This window comes from Pristiophorus japonicus, chromosome 20 (assembly GCF_044704955.1).
Source record: "Pristiophorus japonicus isolate sPriJap1 chromosome 20, sPriJap1.hap1, whole genome shotgun sequence".
Classification (NCBI taxonomy): Eukaryota; Metazoa; Chordata; class Chondrichthyes; family Pristiophoridae; genus Pristiophorus; species Pristiophorus japonicus.
The window spans coordinates 89008071-89024472 of NC_091996.1; the positions used below are offsets into that span (position 1 = coordinate 89008071).

The 16402-nt window shown below is 54.9% G+C and overlaps 2 protein-coding genes across 2 annotated transcripts in view; one reads left to right on the plus strand and one right to left on the minus strand.

The window, feature by feature from the left end:
• The window catches only part of LOC139232823 (GDP-fucose protein O-fucosyltransferase 1-like), a 10723-nt gene extending 7361 nt beyond the window's left edge, over positions 1 to 3362 (plus strand). Inside the window, exon 5 of the mRNA XM_070863317.1 lies at positions 3300 to 3362. Coding sequence (XP_070719418.1) covers positions 3300 to 3362 — 63 coding nt within the window. The remainder of the gene's footprint in view (positions 1 to 3299) is intronic.
• Positions 3363 to 5905: 2543 nt separating this feature from the next.
• The window catches only part of LOC139232663 (multifunctional procollagen lysine hydroxylase and glycosyltransferase LH3-like), a 75811-nt gene continuing 65314 nt past the window's right edge, over positions 5906 to 16402 (minus strand). Inside the window, exons 16-19 of the mRNA XM_070863124.1 lie at positions 14805 to 14909; positions 12445 to 12591; positions 11398 to 11523; positions 5906 to 10385 (exon numbers count right to left, since the gene is read on the minus strand). Coding sequence (XP_070719225.1) covers positions 10230 to 10385; positions 11398 to 11523; positions 12445 to 12591; positions 14805 to 14909 — 534 coding nt within the window. The 3' untranslated portion in view covers positions 5906 to 10229. The remainder of the gene's footprint in view (positions 10386 to 11397; positions 11524 to 12444; positions 12592 to 14804; positions 14910 to 16402) is intronic.

The window sequence follows — 16402 nt, forward strand, 5'->3', positions numbered from 1 at the left end:
CTCTCTCTCTCTACCCCCCCCACTCACCTCCCTCCCCCCCCCCACCCCTCACCTCCACCCCCCCCCCCTCTCTCTCCACTCTCCCTCTCTCCCTCTCACCCTCCCTCTCTCTTCCCCCCCTCTCTCTTCCCCCCCTCTCTCTCTTTCCCCCCCTCTCTCTCCTTCCCCCCCTCTCTCTCTCTTTCCCCCCCTCTCTCTCTTTCCCCCCCTCTCTCTCTTTCCCCCCCTCTCTCTCTTCCCCCCCTCTCTCTCTTTCCCCCCCTCTCTCTCTTTCCCCCCTCTCTCTCTTTCCCCCCCTCTCTCTCTTTCCCCCCCTCTCTCTCTTTCCCCCCCTCTCTCTCTTTCCCCCCCTCTCTCTCTTTCCCCCCCTCTCTCTCTTTCCCCCCCTCTCTCTCTTTCCCCCCCTCTCTCTCTTCCCCCCCTCTCTCTCTTTCCCCCCCTCTCTCTCTTTCCCCCCCTCTCTCTCTTACCCCCCCTCTCTCTCTACCCCCCCTCTCTCTCTTTCCCCCCCTCTCTCTCTTTCCCCCCCTCTCTCTCTTTCCCCCCCTCTCTCTCTCTACCCCCCCTCTCTCTCTCTACCCCCCCTCTCTCTCTCTACCCCCCCCTCTCTCTCTCTACCCCCCCCCCCTCTCTCTCTCTCTCTCTCTCTCCCCCCTCTCTCTCTTTCCCCCCCCCTCTCTCTCTCTCTCTCTACCCCCCTCTCTCTCTCTCTCTCTCTCTACCCCCCCTCTCTCTCCCTCCCTACCCCCCCCCACCCCTCTCTCTTCCTACCCCCCCCCCACCCCTCTCTCTCCCTCTCTCCCTCTCTCCCTCTCTCCCTCTCTCCCTCTCTCCCTCCCTCTCCCTCTCCCTCCCTCTCCCTCCCTCCCTCTCTACCCCCCTCTCTCTCTCTCCCTCCCTACCCCCCCCGCCCCTCTCTCTTCCTACCCCCCCCCCACCCCTCTCTCTTCCTACCCCCCCCCCCACCCCTCTCTCTCTCTCTCTCTCTCTCTCTCTCCCTCCCTCTCCCTCCCCCTCCCTCCCTCTCCCTCTCCCTCCCTCTCCCTCCCTCTTCCTCTCTCTCCCTCCCTCTCTGGTAAAGAATCCCTCCTCCTCCTCCTCCTCCTTCAGACGGCGAGACCTCTCCGTGCCTTCTCGCCCGATCCCACGTCGCAGCACAATCCAGGCCTGGTTCTCCCCCCCCCCCGTCCTCCACAAGGCCAGAGATCGGTAAAAGCCCCCTCTTGACACCCAACTACCTGAAACAGACTCGAGGGTGGAGGAGCGGAGCCAGGAACCCCGGACTTGTTTAAGAGACACTTGGAGGGAGGGGTGGGGTGGGGGGGGGAGCGATATTTGGAGAAGTCTTTCTGGGTGGGAGGACTAAGAATGGGGAACCTCACCCGTAGTTAATCGGGGATTGGCCTTCCCTTCTGCGTTTAACGGGGCACATTGTTAGATCTCCCCGTCTCCCAATTTTTGGACGAAACCTTGTTTAATCCCTCGCACCTCCCCCCTCCCCCCTCACCCCCTCCCGATGAACTGAAGACGACTCTGTTGTACGGCATGTGACAGAAGCCTATAATCAGTGAAGGCCTGGGGGGGGGGGGGGGTTCCTGTATTTTTCCCCCCCACCACGGAGAATAACGTGAAGTACTGGAACGATGTACGGACCCATTAATAGGGTGGCACGTTTATTGGTTTTCTATCTCTGCGCTTTCTCCCCCCACTTGGAAAATAGTTCTTTTCCTCCACGTCCTGGGATGTGGGCGTCGCTGGTCATTTATTGCCTGTCCCTAATTGCCCCTCGAGAAGGTGGTGGTGAGCCGCCTTCTTGAACCGCTGCAGTCCCGTGTGGTGAAGGTGCTCCCACAGTGCTGTTAGGGAGGGAGTTCCAGGATTGTGACCCAGCGACGATGAAGGAACGGCCGATATATTTCCCAGTCGGGATGGTGTGTGACTGGGAGGGGAACGTGGAGGTGGTGGTGTTCCCATGCGCCTGCTGCCCTTGTCCTTCTAGGCGGGTAGAGGTGGCGGGTTCGGGAGGTGCTGCCGAAGAAGCCTTGGCGAGTTGCTGCAGTGCATCTTGTAGATGGTGCACACTGCAGCCAGGGGGCGCCGGTGGTGGAGGGAGTGAGTGTTGAAGGTGGTGGGTAGCGTGCCGATCAAGCGGGCTGCTTTGTCCTGGATGGTGTCGAGCTTCTCGAGTGTTGTTGGAGCTGCAACTCATCCAGGCAAGTGGAGAGTGTTCCATCACACTCCTGACTTGTGTCTGGTAGATGGTGGGAAGGGAGTCCGGAGGTGAGACACTCGCGGCAGAATACCCAGCCTCTGACCTGCTCTTGTACCCACAGTATTTCTGTGGCTGGTCCAGTTAAGTTTCTGGCCCCCAGGATGTTGATGGTGGGGGATTTGGCGATGGTAATGCCGTTGAATGTCAAGGGGCGGTGGTTCGACTCTCGCTTGTTGGAGATGGTCATTGCCTGGCACTTGTGTGGCGAATGTTCCTTGCCACTCATCAGCCCAAGCCTGAATGTCTTCCAGGTCTTGATGCATGCGGGCACGGATTGCTCCATTATCTGAGGAGTTGTGAATGGATGCAGTCATCAGTGAACATCCCCACTTCTGACCTTATGATGGAGGGAAGGTCATTGCTGGAGCAGCTGATGGGCCTAGGACACTGCCCCGAGGAACTCCTGGCATTGAGATGACTGGCCTCCACCAACCATCTTAATTTGTGCCAGGTATGACTCCCGGCCCCTGATCTCCCCCACTGACTTCAATAACCAGCGGTGGAAGAACGCTCGGGCTGATTTAATAGTTGCCGCAAGTTGAGTGATCTCGCTAACCCCCGGTACCAGGAGGGAGGGGCCACTCACACCGAAGACGAGTGGATGTCCCATCCCGGGCAACGATCTCCAGGCGCCGGGATTGGCTGGAGCAGGATTCGGACTCTACCACCTCTGACTCCGAGGCGGGGAACGCTCGGAATGACCCGATGGCTCATTCCAACATCCGGGAGTAAAGCCGTCGGCCTTTGGATCCGGGCCGAAGCCGAGGAGGAGGAGGAGGAGGAGGAGGATGGGGGTGGGGAATGGGCGGCATTTTATAGTTCTAATATTAGGGAGGGGGAAACTATTAATGTTATCGAGGGAGCCTGCGGTGGAACGATGGACAGTAGGGGCCGACACGTTTCCGTCCGGCCTTGCATCTGCCATTCCCCCTCTGCTCGACAAGCAACGGGCTTCTGACGGAAATGTTTGGGGAATTGTGGGAAGGGGAATGTCCGTTATGCCCGGTTGGTTTTCGTTTGTGTGGAGGAGGAGGAGGAGGAGGAGGATAAACCCCGAACGTCTCTTAATATAAAGCTGGTCATTTATTAAATGGATCCATTTTGTTTCCTTGCTGACCCCCAGGCTGGTTTTTAATGATGTGGATTTTTGCTCTCGGTTACACTTCCCCGTTGGCTCGTGGGTGGGCAGAGAAGGTGGCGAGGGAGGGGGACAGAGAGGGGGTGTACTGCACTGCTTCCCGGGCCAGGAGAGTCCCTGGTTCCAATCTCGGCCTACACGGCTAGCAGCAGCCTGGGGGATGCAGCCATTGGAGAGGGGAATGGGAGGGCCGGTCACTGCCTCCTGCGCTGGTCCCTTGAGTTGGCAGGACAGCTGGGGGAGGGGGTACATGGGAGGGTCATTGGGCTAATTGATGGGAAACATACTCAGCAGTCATTACAGCGACTACACTTACAGTACTTCATTGTACAGCCCGAGGTGGTAACAGGCGCTATATAATGGCAAGTTTGCTCTCGGAACTGGGTGGAGACTTTTTTTTTTAAAAACTCCTTTCACACGGGCTCCATACACAGAGGGTTAATCCCAGCCGTCCACCTCAGCTTGGAGCCAAGTTTCCCCAGGGAGCCTGCACCCGACCCCATCTACTCCACTCCCCTCCCACACCCCCCCCCCCCCCCCCCCAACCCCCAACCCTCCAACCCTCCTCCTCCTCCAAGAAATGGCAGACCAGTTGAACAAATACTTTGGTTCTGTCTTCACGAAGGAAGCCACAAATAACCTTCTGGAAGTAGTAGGGGACCGAGGGTCTAGTGAGAAGGAGGAACTGAAGAAAATCCTTATTCGTCAGGAAATTGTGTTAGGGAAATTGAGGGGATTGAAGGCTGATACATCCCCAGGGCCTGATAGTCTGCATCCCAGAGCACTTAAGGAAGTGGCCCTAGAAATAGTGGATGCATTGGTGGTCATTTTCCAACATTCTATAGACTCTGGTTCAGTTCCTATGGACTGGAGGGTAGCTAATGTAACACCACTGTTTAAAAAAGGAGGGAGCGAGAAAACAGGGAATTATAGACCGGTTTAGCCTGACCTCAGTAGTGGGGAAAATGTTGGAATCAATTAAGATGTAATAGCAGCACATTTGGAAAGCAGTGACAGGATCGGTCCAAGTCAGCATGGATTTGTGAAAGGGAAATCATGCTTGACAAATCTTCTGGAATTTTTTGAGGATGTAACTAGTAGAGTGGACAAGGGAGAACCAGTGGATGTGGTGTATTTGGACTTTCAAAAGGCTTTTGACAAGATCCCACACAAGAGATTAGTGTGCAAAATTAAAGCACATGGTATTGGGGGTAATGTATTGATGTGGATAGAGAACTGGTTGGGAGATAGGAAGCAAAGTGTCGGGATAAATGGGTCCTTTTAAGAATGGCAGGCAGTGACCCCAGCTATTTACAATATACATTAATGATTTAGACAAAGGAATTGAATGTAATATCTCCAAGTTTGCAGATGACACTAAGTTGGGTGCCAGTGTGAGCTGCGAGGAGGACGCTAAGAGATTGCAGGGGGACTTGGACAGGTTAAGTGAGTGGGCAAATTCATGGCAGATGAAGTATAATGTGGATAAATGTGAGGTTATCCATTTTGGTGGCAAAAACAGATTATCCAAATGGTGACAAATTAGGAAAAGGAGAGGTGCAACGAGACCTGGGTGTCATGGTACATCAGTCATTGAAGGTACAGCAGGCGGTGAATGGCATGTTGGCCTTCATAGCAAGAGGATTTGAGTATAAGAGCAGGGAGGTGTTGCTACAGTTGTACAGGGCCTTGGTGAGGCCACACCTGGAGTATTGTGTACAGTTTTGGTCTCCTAACTTGAGGAAGGACATTCTTGCTATTGAGGAAGTGCAGCGAAGGTTCACCAGACTGATTCCCGGGATGGCGGGACTGACCTATCAAGAAAGACTGGATCAACGGGGCTTGTATTCACTGGAGTTCAGAAGAATGAGAGGGGACCTCATAGAAACGTTTAAAATTCTGACGGGTTTAGACAGGTTAGATGCAGGAAGAATGTTCCCGATGTTGGGGAAGTCCAGAACCAGGGGTCACAGTCTAAGGATAAGGGGTAAGCCATTTAGGACCGAGATGAGGAGAAACTTCTTCGCCCAGAGAGTGGTGAACCTGTGGAATTCTCTACCACAGAAAGTTGTTGAGGCCAATTCACTAAATATATTCAAAAAGGAGTTCGATGTAGTCCTTACTACTCGGGGGATCAAGGGGTATGGTGAGAAAGCAGGAATGGGGTACTGAAGTTGCATGTTCAGCCATGAACTCATTGAATGGCGGTGCAGGCTTGAAGGGCCGCCTCCTGCACCTATTTTCTATGTTTCTGTGTTTCGATAAGATCACCTCTCATTCTTCTAAATTCCAATGAGTAGATGCCCAACCTACTCAACCTTTCCTCATAAGTCAACCCCCTCATCTCTGGAATCAACCGAGTGAACCTTCTCTGAACAGCCTCCAATGCAAGTATAATGCATAGCTTTCTCACAGATTCAGGTTATAACTGGGCTAAGTTGCCTCGGGAGTTCCAGAAGTAACTTGGAGTGTGCAATAATGGGGTAACAGGCACATAGATGGCAAAGAGCATATAATATAGAGCATTCTTTCAATCACATTTTAAAATAAAATATACAAACAATACACTTGCAGGTGTACAAGACACCCTCAGTCACTTCTGTAGCCCCACTCCCTCCAATAAGGCTCAAAAGTTAGCCTTTCACCCGTAGGCCCCAGTCAATATTTGTGCAAAGTGGGGTTGGGGATGTCAGTAACCGTGGCAACCCTCGGGAAGGTGCGTGGGGGGGGAGCCATCAAAAGCATTACTCGGGGAGAGGGGGAAAAACAGCTCAGTGCATTGATGCAAACCCTTCGCGTGCAAACTCGGCCTCTCTGCCAAATGGCGGCCAAGTTTAGGACCTGTCTCCACGGCGACGGGTTGGGCCTGTGAGCAGGGTGAAAGCTGAATGAGGCAGAACGACCCCGGCTGAGTGCTGATCGCGATCTCTCCTTTACTTTCTAGTCACGGAATTACGCTGGCGGGGTCGAGACACCACCCCCCCACTACCCTACCCTACCCACCCCCAACCATAAAGACTCCTAACTGGGGCTGAGGCCTATTGGGGCTGTGCCTCCTCCCATACGTCCGCGGCTTCCGATCCAGGCTGAAGGCCTTCTCCCCTCACCCCCTCCTCACCTGCCCCACACCCTGCCGCTCACAAATGTCACACGGTATCAGAACTGGGCCCAGCATTTCTCGGGGTGGGGGCCATACCTCCGATCCCGCACAGGCAAGGAGGGGGGATGAGACTGCCTCTCGGAGGGATCCCAGGATTGAGAGGAGAGAGGGGGGAGGGATCCTGTCCTGAATCTCCAACCGAGCTCCAATCTCCTTCGGCCTAGTGATCCCGAAAGCCTACTTCGCCTCTTAGGAGCCAGAACTGGTTTCGGCCCAGAATGCACGAGGGGAATGGGGTGAGAGGGGAATATGGGGGGAGGGGAATGGGGTGAGGGGAAAAGGAAGAAAAAGGTTCCTCAGATTCCACAACGAGAGGGAAAATAAAACCAAACGGAAATAAAGGGATGGCAATAAATAAAACCAGGCCTGCCACCTTCCTCACAACACACACACACCGCCACCCTGACTGGTTCAAGTAACTGACTTCCTACTGTCCCACAATCCAAAGCAAACGCAAGTGAGCCAAAACCTGGAACGGCAAATGGTACCATTGGGATGTGCGAACTCTCTGGAATATTCTCATGCTCGCAGTCCCGATCAAACTTGGGAGGGGAGTGAAGGGGGAAAATGAAGAATTGACAAGGCTCTCGAATGCATTGAGCAAGTGTTATGAGGAAAATTCCTTCACAGGATGTGGGCGTCGCTGGCAAGGCCGGCATTTATTGCCTATCCCCTAATTGCCCCTCGAGAAGGTGGTGGTGAGCCCCCTTCTTGAACCGCTGCAGTCCCGTGTGGTGAAGGTGCTCCCACAGTGCTGTTGGGGAGGGAGTTCCAGGATTGTGACCCAGCGACGATGAAGGAACGGCCGATATATTTCCAAGTCGGGACGGTGTGTGACTGGGAGGGGAACGTGGAGGTGGTGGTGTTCCCATGCGCCTGCTGCCCTTGTCCTTCTAGGCGGTAGAGGTGGTGGGTTTGGGAGGTGCTGCCGAAGAAGCCTTGGCGAGTTGCTGCAGTGCATCTTGTAGACGGTGCACACTGCAGCCAGGGGGCGCCGGTGGTGGAGGGAGTGAGTGTTGAAGGTGGTGGGTAGCGTGCCGATAGGCTAATGGCTCACCTGCGAATACCTTGGCCTACTGTGACCCCTACTCCTCCACCCTCTCCTTACTCCCAAGGACTCCTCATTGTTGGTACGATAGGCCGAAAGGCCTCCTTCAGTGCTGTATCATCCTATGAAAGCCACACAGCCTCTGCCCCCACACACAGGCGTCTCTAATCCATGATGGTCTGCTGAAAAACTGCTGCAAAAAGTCAGGGAGCAACACAGGAACAGGAGGAGGCCCATTCAGCCCCTCGAGCCTGTTACACAGGAACAGGAGGAGGCCCATTCAGCCCCTCGAGCCTGTTACACAGGAACAGGAGGAGGCCCATTCAGCCCCTCGAGCCTGTTACACAGGAACAGGAGGAGGCCCATTCAGCCCCTCGAGCTTGTTACACAGGAACAGGAGGAGGCCATTCAGCCCCTCGAGTTTGTTACACAGGAACAGGAGGAGGCCCATTCAGCCCCTCGAGCCTGTTACACAGGAACAGGAGGAGGCCATTCATCCTCTTGAGCCTTTCCACCATTCAATTAGATTGTGGTTGATCTGTATCTTAACTCCATTTACCCACCTTGGTTCTGTAACCCTTAATACCCTTACCCAACAAATATTTATCGATCTCAGCTTGGAAATTTTCAATTGACCCCCCAACCTCAACAGCTTTTTTGGGGGGAAAGTTCCAGATTTCCATTAACTTGTGTGTGAAGAAGTGCTTCCCGACATCACCCCACCTCTAATTTTGTTATGTCCCCTTGTTCTAGACTCTTTCCCCCTCCCCCTCCGAACCAGAGGAAATGGTTTCTCCCGATCAACCAACCCCCTCCCGAACCAGAGGAAATGGTTTCTCCCGATCTACCTCCCATCAACGAAATAGAAAGAAAATGGAGGAACGCCACCGATTGGCTGTGGGCTGGGATGAGGGCAAATGGGCTAGTGTCACTGATTGGCTGTGGGCTGGGATGAGGGCAAATGGGCTAGTGTCACCGATTGGCTGTGGGCTGGATGAGGGCAAATGGGCTAGTGTCATCGATTGGCTGTGGGCTGGATGAGGGCAAATGGGCTAGTGTCACCGATTGGCTGTGGGCTGGATGAGGGAAAATGGGCTAATGTCACCGATTGGCTGTGGGCTGGATGAGGGAAAATGGGCTAATGTCACCGATTGGCTGTGGGCTGGATGAGGGAAAATGGGCTAATGTCACTGATTGGCTGTGGGCTGGGATGAGGGCAAATGGGCTAGTGTCACCGATTGGCTGTGGGCTGGATGAGGGAAAATGGGCTAATGTCACCGATTGGCTGTGGGCTGGATGAGGGAAAATGGGCTAATGTCACTGATTGGCTGTGGGCTGGGATGAGGGCAAATGGGCTAGTGTCATCGATTGGCTGTGGGCTGGGATGAGGGCAAATGGGCTAATGTCACCGATTGGCTGTGGGCTGGGATGAGGGCAAATGGGCTAGTGTCACCGATTGGCTGTGGGCTGGGATGAGGGCAAATGGGCTAGTGTCACCGATTGGCTGTGGGCTGGATGAGGGAAAATGGGCTAATGTCACCGATTGGCTGTGGGCTGGATGAGGGAAAATGGGCTAATGTCACCGATTGGCTGTGGGCTGGATGAGGGAAAATGGGCTAATGTCACCGATTGGCTGTGGGCTGGGATGAGGGCAAATGGGCTAGTGTCATCAATTGGCTGTGGGCTGGATGAGGGCAAATGGGCTAGTGTCACCGATTGGCTGTGGGCTGGATGAGGGCAAATGGGCTAGTGTCATCAATTGGCTGTGGGCTGGGATGAGGGCAAATGGGCTAGTGTCATCGATTGGCTGTGGGCTGGATGAGGGAAAATGGGCTAGGCTGGGATGAGGGCAAATGGGCTAGTGTCATCGATTGGCTGTGGGCTGGATGAGGGAAAATGGGCTAATGTCACCGATTGGCTGTGGGCTGGATGAGGGCAAATGGGCTAGTGTCACCGATTGGCTGTGGGCTGGGATGAGGGCAAATGGGCTAGTGTCATCGATTGGCTGTGGGCTGGGATGAGGGCAAATGGGCTAGTGTCACCGATTGGTCATGTGGTCAAGGAGTTGGGAGGGGTTTTAGTGAATTAAAGAACTCCCTTAAAGGGGAACGAGACTGAACAGGGGCAAAAGAACCAGAAATATTCCAACATGTGGTCACTTGCTTCTCCAGAGGATTGGGGGGGGGGGGGGCCATGTCCAGCCTGTTACCGTGTTGGGCCCCAAATTGTTGTCTTGTCGAACGGATCTTCAGCGGCCAATCAGCGATGACGTCAAAGGGCCCGATGGAACTGCGGGAGGTGGGGAAGAAGGTGCAAGGTCAACGAGAAGATTGTTTCCACAGTAGCAGCTTGGAGAACAAGCCAGGAGAGTTCCATTGGGAGGTTCAGCCTCATTCTCGGGCAGGGGGGGGGTGGGGGGGAGCGGGCCGTTAGTTGGTTGGTTGGTTCCGGACGTGCTGCTTTGATTGTCCCAACAAAAAAAAACAAAAAGACATAAAACATCACCAGTCCCCGACGAGGAGAGAACGCGAAAAAGGACTATCACAGTGTAGGAAGTTCCTAATCCAGGCTCGAGGCCTTCGCCACGTCCCCAGTCCGAACTCCGCTGCCGTTAGGGGTCGACAAAGGACACCATGATGTACCGCGTCCCGCTGACCGTGGGCAGGCCCTCGTGGAAGTGGGTGAGACGCCCCGGGTGCATGAGCGACCAGCCCTTTCTGGGGGCCTCTATGGAGCAGTTGTATCTCAGAAACCTGCAGCCTCCTCCCTGCAAAAGAAAGACTTGCATTTATATAGCGCCTTTCACGACCACCGCACGTCTCAAAGCGCTTTGCAGCGGTCACTGTTGTAACGTGGGAAACGGCAATTTGCGCACAGCAAGCTCCCACACACAGCCATGTGATAAGGACCCGGATAATCTGTTTTAGTGATGTTGATTGAGGGATAAATATTGGCCCCAGGACACCGGGGAGAACTCCCCCCGCTCTTCTTCGAAATAGGGCTGTGGGATCTTTTACGTCCACCTGAGAGAGCAGAAGGGGCCCTCGGTTTAACGTCTCATCCGAAAGATGGCACCTCCGACAGTGCGGCACTCCCTCAGTACTGCCCCTCCAACAGTGCGGCGCTCCCTCAGCACAGTCCCTCCAACAGTGCGGTGCTCCCTCAGCACTGCCCCTCCAACAGTGCGGCGCTCCCTCAGTACCGCTCCTCCGACAGTGCGGCGCTCCCTCAGCACAGTCCCTCCGACAGTGCGGCGCTCCCTCGGCACCGCCCCTCCGACAGTGCGGCGCTCCCTCGGCACCGCCCCTCCGACAGCGCGGCACTCCCTCAGCACCGCCCCTCCGACAGCGCGGCGCTCCCTCAGCACCGCCCCTCCGACAGCGCGGCGCTCCCTCAGCACCGCCCCTCCGACAGCGCGGCGCTCCCTCGGCACTGCACTGGGAGTGCCGGCCTGGATTTATGTGATGGCGATGGAGAGACGGTGGGATTGAGGGAGATGGGAGAGATAGGGTGAGGTGGTAGGCGAGTAGGTGGGATTGGGGTGTCGGGCGAGGTGGTGGGAAGCTGGAGTTGCTCTTTGAGAGGAGCCTGCTGCGTTGGCCCAGAGGAACCTCCAGCACCGAATGCCAATGGGCAGGCTGGGCGGTAAGTGTGGACACAGCTCTCTCCGACCACAGTGCCCACTCAGCCCGGGAAAGTCGCAAGCTAAGAATGCCCGAGGAAGGTCCCCGGGGTTCCCACTCACGGGCGATTGGGGAAAGGCCCTCGCGGACACGTACCTCGTAGTCAGTTCCTTTATCGTTGAGGGCGATGTTGATGGTGAAGGTGGAGGAGTCATGGTGAGGGCGGAGCGATGGTTGCTCATCCGGTCGGTACCGCACCACGAAATTCATCACCGCCTCAGCCTATCAGGAACAACCAGGAAGTCAGGCAGTTCACAGGGATGCAGGGTCGAGCGTTACAACAGGACTGGTTCCCTCCCCCACTCCGGCCCCCGACCACACCCCATTTTCCCTAAAGGCGCCCAGTACACTGCGGTTAGATACAGAGTAAAGCTCCCTCTACACTGTCCCATCAAACACTCCCAGGGCAGGTACAGCACGGGGTTAGATACAGAGTAAAGCTCGCTCTACACAGTCCCATCAAACACTCCCAGGGCAGGTACAGCACGGGGTTAGATACAGAGTAAAGCTCCCTCTACACTGTCCCATCAAACACTCCCAGGGCAGGTACAGCATGGGGTTAGATACAGAGTAAAGCTCCCTCTACACTGTCCCATCAAACACTCCCAGGACAGGTACAGCACGGGGTTAGATACAGAGTAAAGCTCCCTCTGCACTGTCCCATCAAACACTCCCAGGGCAGGTACAGCACGGGGTTAGATACAGAGTAAAGCTCCCTCTACACTGTCCCATCAAACACTCCCAGGGCAGGTACAGCACGGGGTTAGATACAGAGTAAAGCTCCCTCTACACTGTCCCATCAAACACTCCCAGGGCAGGTACAGGGGGTTAGATACAGAGTAAAGCTCCCTCTACACTGTCCCATCAAACACTCCACACGAGCCTCCTCCCACCCCTACTCCACCTCACTTTATCAATATATTCCCTTCTCCCCCATGCGCTTATCCAGCCTCCCCTTAAATACATCGATACTATTCGCCTCAACCCCTCCCTGTGGCAGCGAGTTCCACATTCTCACCGCTCTCTGGGTAAAGAAGTTTCTCCTGAATTCCCCATTGGGTTTATTAGTGACGACCTTATGTTGATGGCCCCGTGTTTTGGACACAAGTGGGAATATCTCCCATCCGCCTCCCCCCGGCGTACCTTGGTGTAGTATCCCGGATAGAGTTTCTCTGTCACCGGGGCGATGAACTCTCGCAGGAACTTGAGCCACTCCCTCTCAAAGCCCACCTGCTTCATGTGAATGTCAACGGTCGGAACATTCTCGTAGCCGCCATTGAGCCGAGCATCCTGGGGAAGACGGTAACCACGGCATGAGAGAAAGACTTGCATTTATATAGCGCCTTTCCGCGACCCCCGGACGTCCCAGAGTGCCTCACACCCAATGAAGTACTTTCTGGAGTGCAGTCCCTGTTGTAATGTGGGAAACGCCAATTTTCACACAGCAAGCTCCCACACACAATGACCCAGAGAATCTGTTTTTTGTTATGTTGGTTGAGGGATAAATATTGGCCCCAGGACACCGGGGAGAACTCCCCCTGCTCTTCTTCGAAATAGTGGCCGTGGGATCTTTTATGTCCACCCGAGAGAGCAGACGGGGCCTGGGTTTAATGTCTCATCCGAAAGACGGCACCTCCGACAGTGCGGCGCTCCCTCAGCACTGCCCCTCCGACAGTGCGGTGCTCCCTCAGTACTGCCCCTCCGACAGTGCGGCGCTCCCTCAGTACTGCCCCTCCGACAGTGCGGCGCTCCCTCAGTACTGCCCCTCCGACAGTGCGGCGCTCCCTCAGTACTGCCCCTCCGACAGTGCGGCGCTCCCTCAGCACTGCACTGGGAGTGTCGGCCTGGATTTGTGTGCTCAAGTCCCTGGAGTGGGACTCGAACCCACAACCTTCTGACTCAGAGGCGAGAGAGAGGGAGAGAGAGTGTCCTACCCACTGAGTCACAGCTGACAGCTTCACCGTGGTACTGAATAGAGTGTAAACAGAAACATAGTTGAACGCCATGAAATGGGGCAAGGTGATGGCAGACATCAGTAAAGGGAGGGACTGATAAAAGCCATCCCACAATGGACCATCTCCGATAACTGTTCACAGCAAGTGTTTCGATGACAGGACTGCTATAGTGTTTTAAAGTTTTAATAGTAATTCATTCTCAGGATGCCTCTGAACAGCTCCATTAGATCGGCATAATTTCACCTCGACCGACAGTGAGAATTGCGGACAGCAAAGGCCTCCCAGCCGGGAAAGGAAGCCTCCTTATAGAGGGACGAAATCTCAGTCTTCGCTAACTTTAGTGCAAAAAAGCGGACACAAATATTCCAACACTCGTCTACTCAGTCACTGCCGAGTGTGACCCCTTTGCCGAGGTGACAACCGCGTGTGGGTGGGCTGGTGTGCAACGGCCACCCACACGGTCACAAAATCCACGCACAGGCATCTTCCACCCTTCAAGGATGTCGTTCGGGATCTGGAATTATCAGATCCTTCATTGACAGACCGCAGAACTCATCCCTTTTTCGGTGTGGAAGCAAGTCATCCTCGATACGAGGGACCGCCTGAGAAAAAAAAAGGACCTGGTGGAATAGCCCCGAGTGACCTTGTTGTCTTGGTAACAGGAACGGGGCTGGTGGCATACGCAAGTGTAACCTTGTTGCCTTAGTAACAAAGATGGGCCTAGTGGAATAACCTAGTGTGACCTTATTGCCTTGGTAACAGGAACGGGCCTAGTGGAATAACCTAGTGTGACCTTGTTGCCTTGGTAACAGGAACGGGCCTAGTGGAATAACCTAGTGTGACCTTGTTGCCTTAGTAACAAAGACGGGCCTAGTGGAATAGCCTAGTGTGACCTTGCTGTCTTGGTAACAAGAACGGGCCTAGTGGAATAACCTAGTGTGACCTTGTTGCCTTAGTGACAGGAACGGGCCTAGTGGAATAGCCTAGTGTGACCTTGTTGCCTTGGTAACAGGAACGGGCCTAGTGGAATAGCCTAGTGTGACCTTGTTGCCTTAGTGACAGGAACGGGCCTAGTGGAATAGCCTAGTGTGACCTTGTTGCCTTAGTGACAGGAACGGGCCTAGTGGAATAACCTAGTGTGACCTTGTTGCCTTGGTAACAGGAACGGGCCTAGTGGAATAACCTAGTGTGACCTTGTTGCCTTAGTGACAGGAACGGGCCTAGTGGAATAACCTAGTGTGACCTTGTTGCCTTGGTAACAGGAACGGGCCTAGTGGAATAGCCTAGTGTGACCTTGTTGCCTTAGTGACAGGAACGGGCCTAGTGGAATAGCCTAGTGTGACCTTGTTGCCTTGGTAACAGGAACGGGCCTAGTGGAATAACCTAGTGTGACCTTGTTGCCTTGGTAACAGGAACGGGCCTAGTGGAATAGCCTAGTGTGACCTTGTTGCCTTGGTAACAGGAACGGGCCTAGTGGAATAGCCCAGTGTGGCCTTGTTGTCCCGGTAACAAGGACTGGAGAGCGACTCGCTCCCGTCGGTCTCTTACCTCGTGTTTTCCGCCAGACCATTCCCCAAAATGCTCCACTTCCTGCACCAGCTCGTCACACGCTTGCTCGGTCAAAATAGGGAACCAATAGACATCAGGGCAAGGCTGAGACAGAGCAAGGAGTAATCAATCAATCAGCTCATGGCAAGTTTTACATTAAACTCATCATCAATGCAACCAAGATTAGGTTCTCATTTATCCGTTCACGGGATGCGGGCGTCGCTGGCAAGGTTGGCATTTATTGCCCATCCCCTAATTGCCCCTTGAGAAGGTGGTGGTGAGCCGCCTTCTTGAACCGCTGCAGTCCGTGTGGTGAAGGTGCTCCCACAGTGCTGTTAGGGAGGGAGTTCCAGGATTGTGACCCAGCGACGATGAAGGAACGGCCGATATATTTCCCAAGTCGGGACGGTGTGTGACTGGGAGGGGAACGTGGAGGTGGTGGTGTTCCCATGCGCCTGCTGCCCTTGTCCTTCTAGGGGGTAGAGGTGGCGGGTTTGGGAGGTGCTGCCGAAGAAGCCTTGGCGAGTTGCTGCAGTGCATCTTGTAGATGGTGCACACTGCAGCCAGGGGGCGCCGGTGGTGGAGGGAGTGAATGTTGAAGGTGGTGGGTAGCGTTGCCGATCGAGCGGGCTGCTTGGTCCTGGATGGTGTCGAGCTTCTCGAGTGTTGTTGGAGCTGCACCCGTCCAGGCAAGTGGGGAGTGTTCCCGACTCAGTTAAATGTCTCGAAATTGCCGCTTTATAAACCCTCTCCCGAGATTGGTCGCAACCTTGGGGTCATATTTGACCCTGAAATGATCTTCCGACCACATATCCGCAGCATAACTAAACCCGCCTATTTCCACCTCCATAACATCGCCCGTCTCCGCCCCTGCCTCAGCTCATCTGCTGCTTAAGCCCTCATCCGTGCCTTTGTTACCTCCAGACTTGACTATTCCAACGCACTCCTGGCCGGCCTCCCACATTCTCCCCGACGTAAACTAGAGGTGATCCAAAACTCGGCTGTCCCATGTCCTAACTCGCACCGAGTCCCGCTCACCCATCACCCCCTGTGCTCGCTGCCGTGTCCTAACTCGCACCGAGTCCCGCTCACCCATCACCCCCTGTGCCCACTGTCCTAACTCGCACCGAGTCCCGCTCACCCATCACCCCCTGTGCTCGCTGCCGTGTCCTAACTCGCACTGAGTCCCACTCACCCATCACCCCCTGTGCTCGCTGCCCCGTGTCCTAACTCGCACCGAGTCCCGCTCACCCATCATCCCCTGTGCCCAGTGTCCTAACTCGCACTGAGTCCCACTCACCCATCACCCCCTGTGCTCGCTGCCCCGTGTCCTAACTCGCACCGAGTCCCACTCACCCATCACCCCCTGTGCTCGCTGACCTACACTGGCTCCGGGTTAAGTAACGCCTTGATTTTAAAATTCTCAATCTTGTTTTCAAATCCCTCCATGGCCCTCGCCCCTCCCTATCTCTGTAATCTCCTCCAGCCCCACAACCCCCCCGAATTGTCTGCGCTCCTCTAATTCTGCCCTCCTGAGCATCCCTGATTATAATCGCTCCACCATCGGTGGCCGTGCCTTCTGTTGCCTGGGCCCCAAG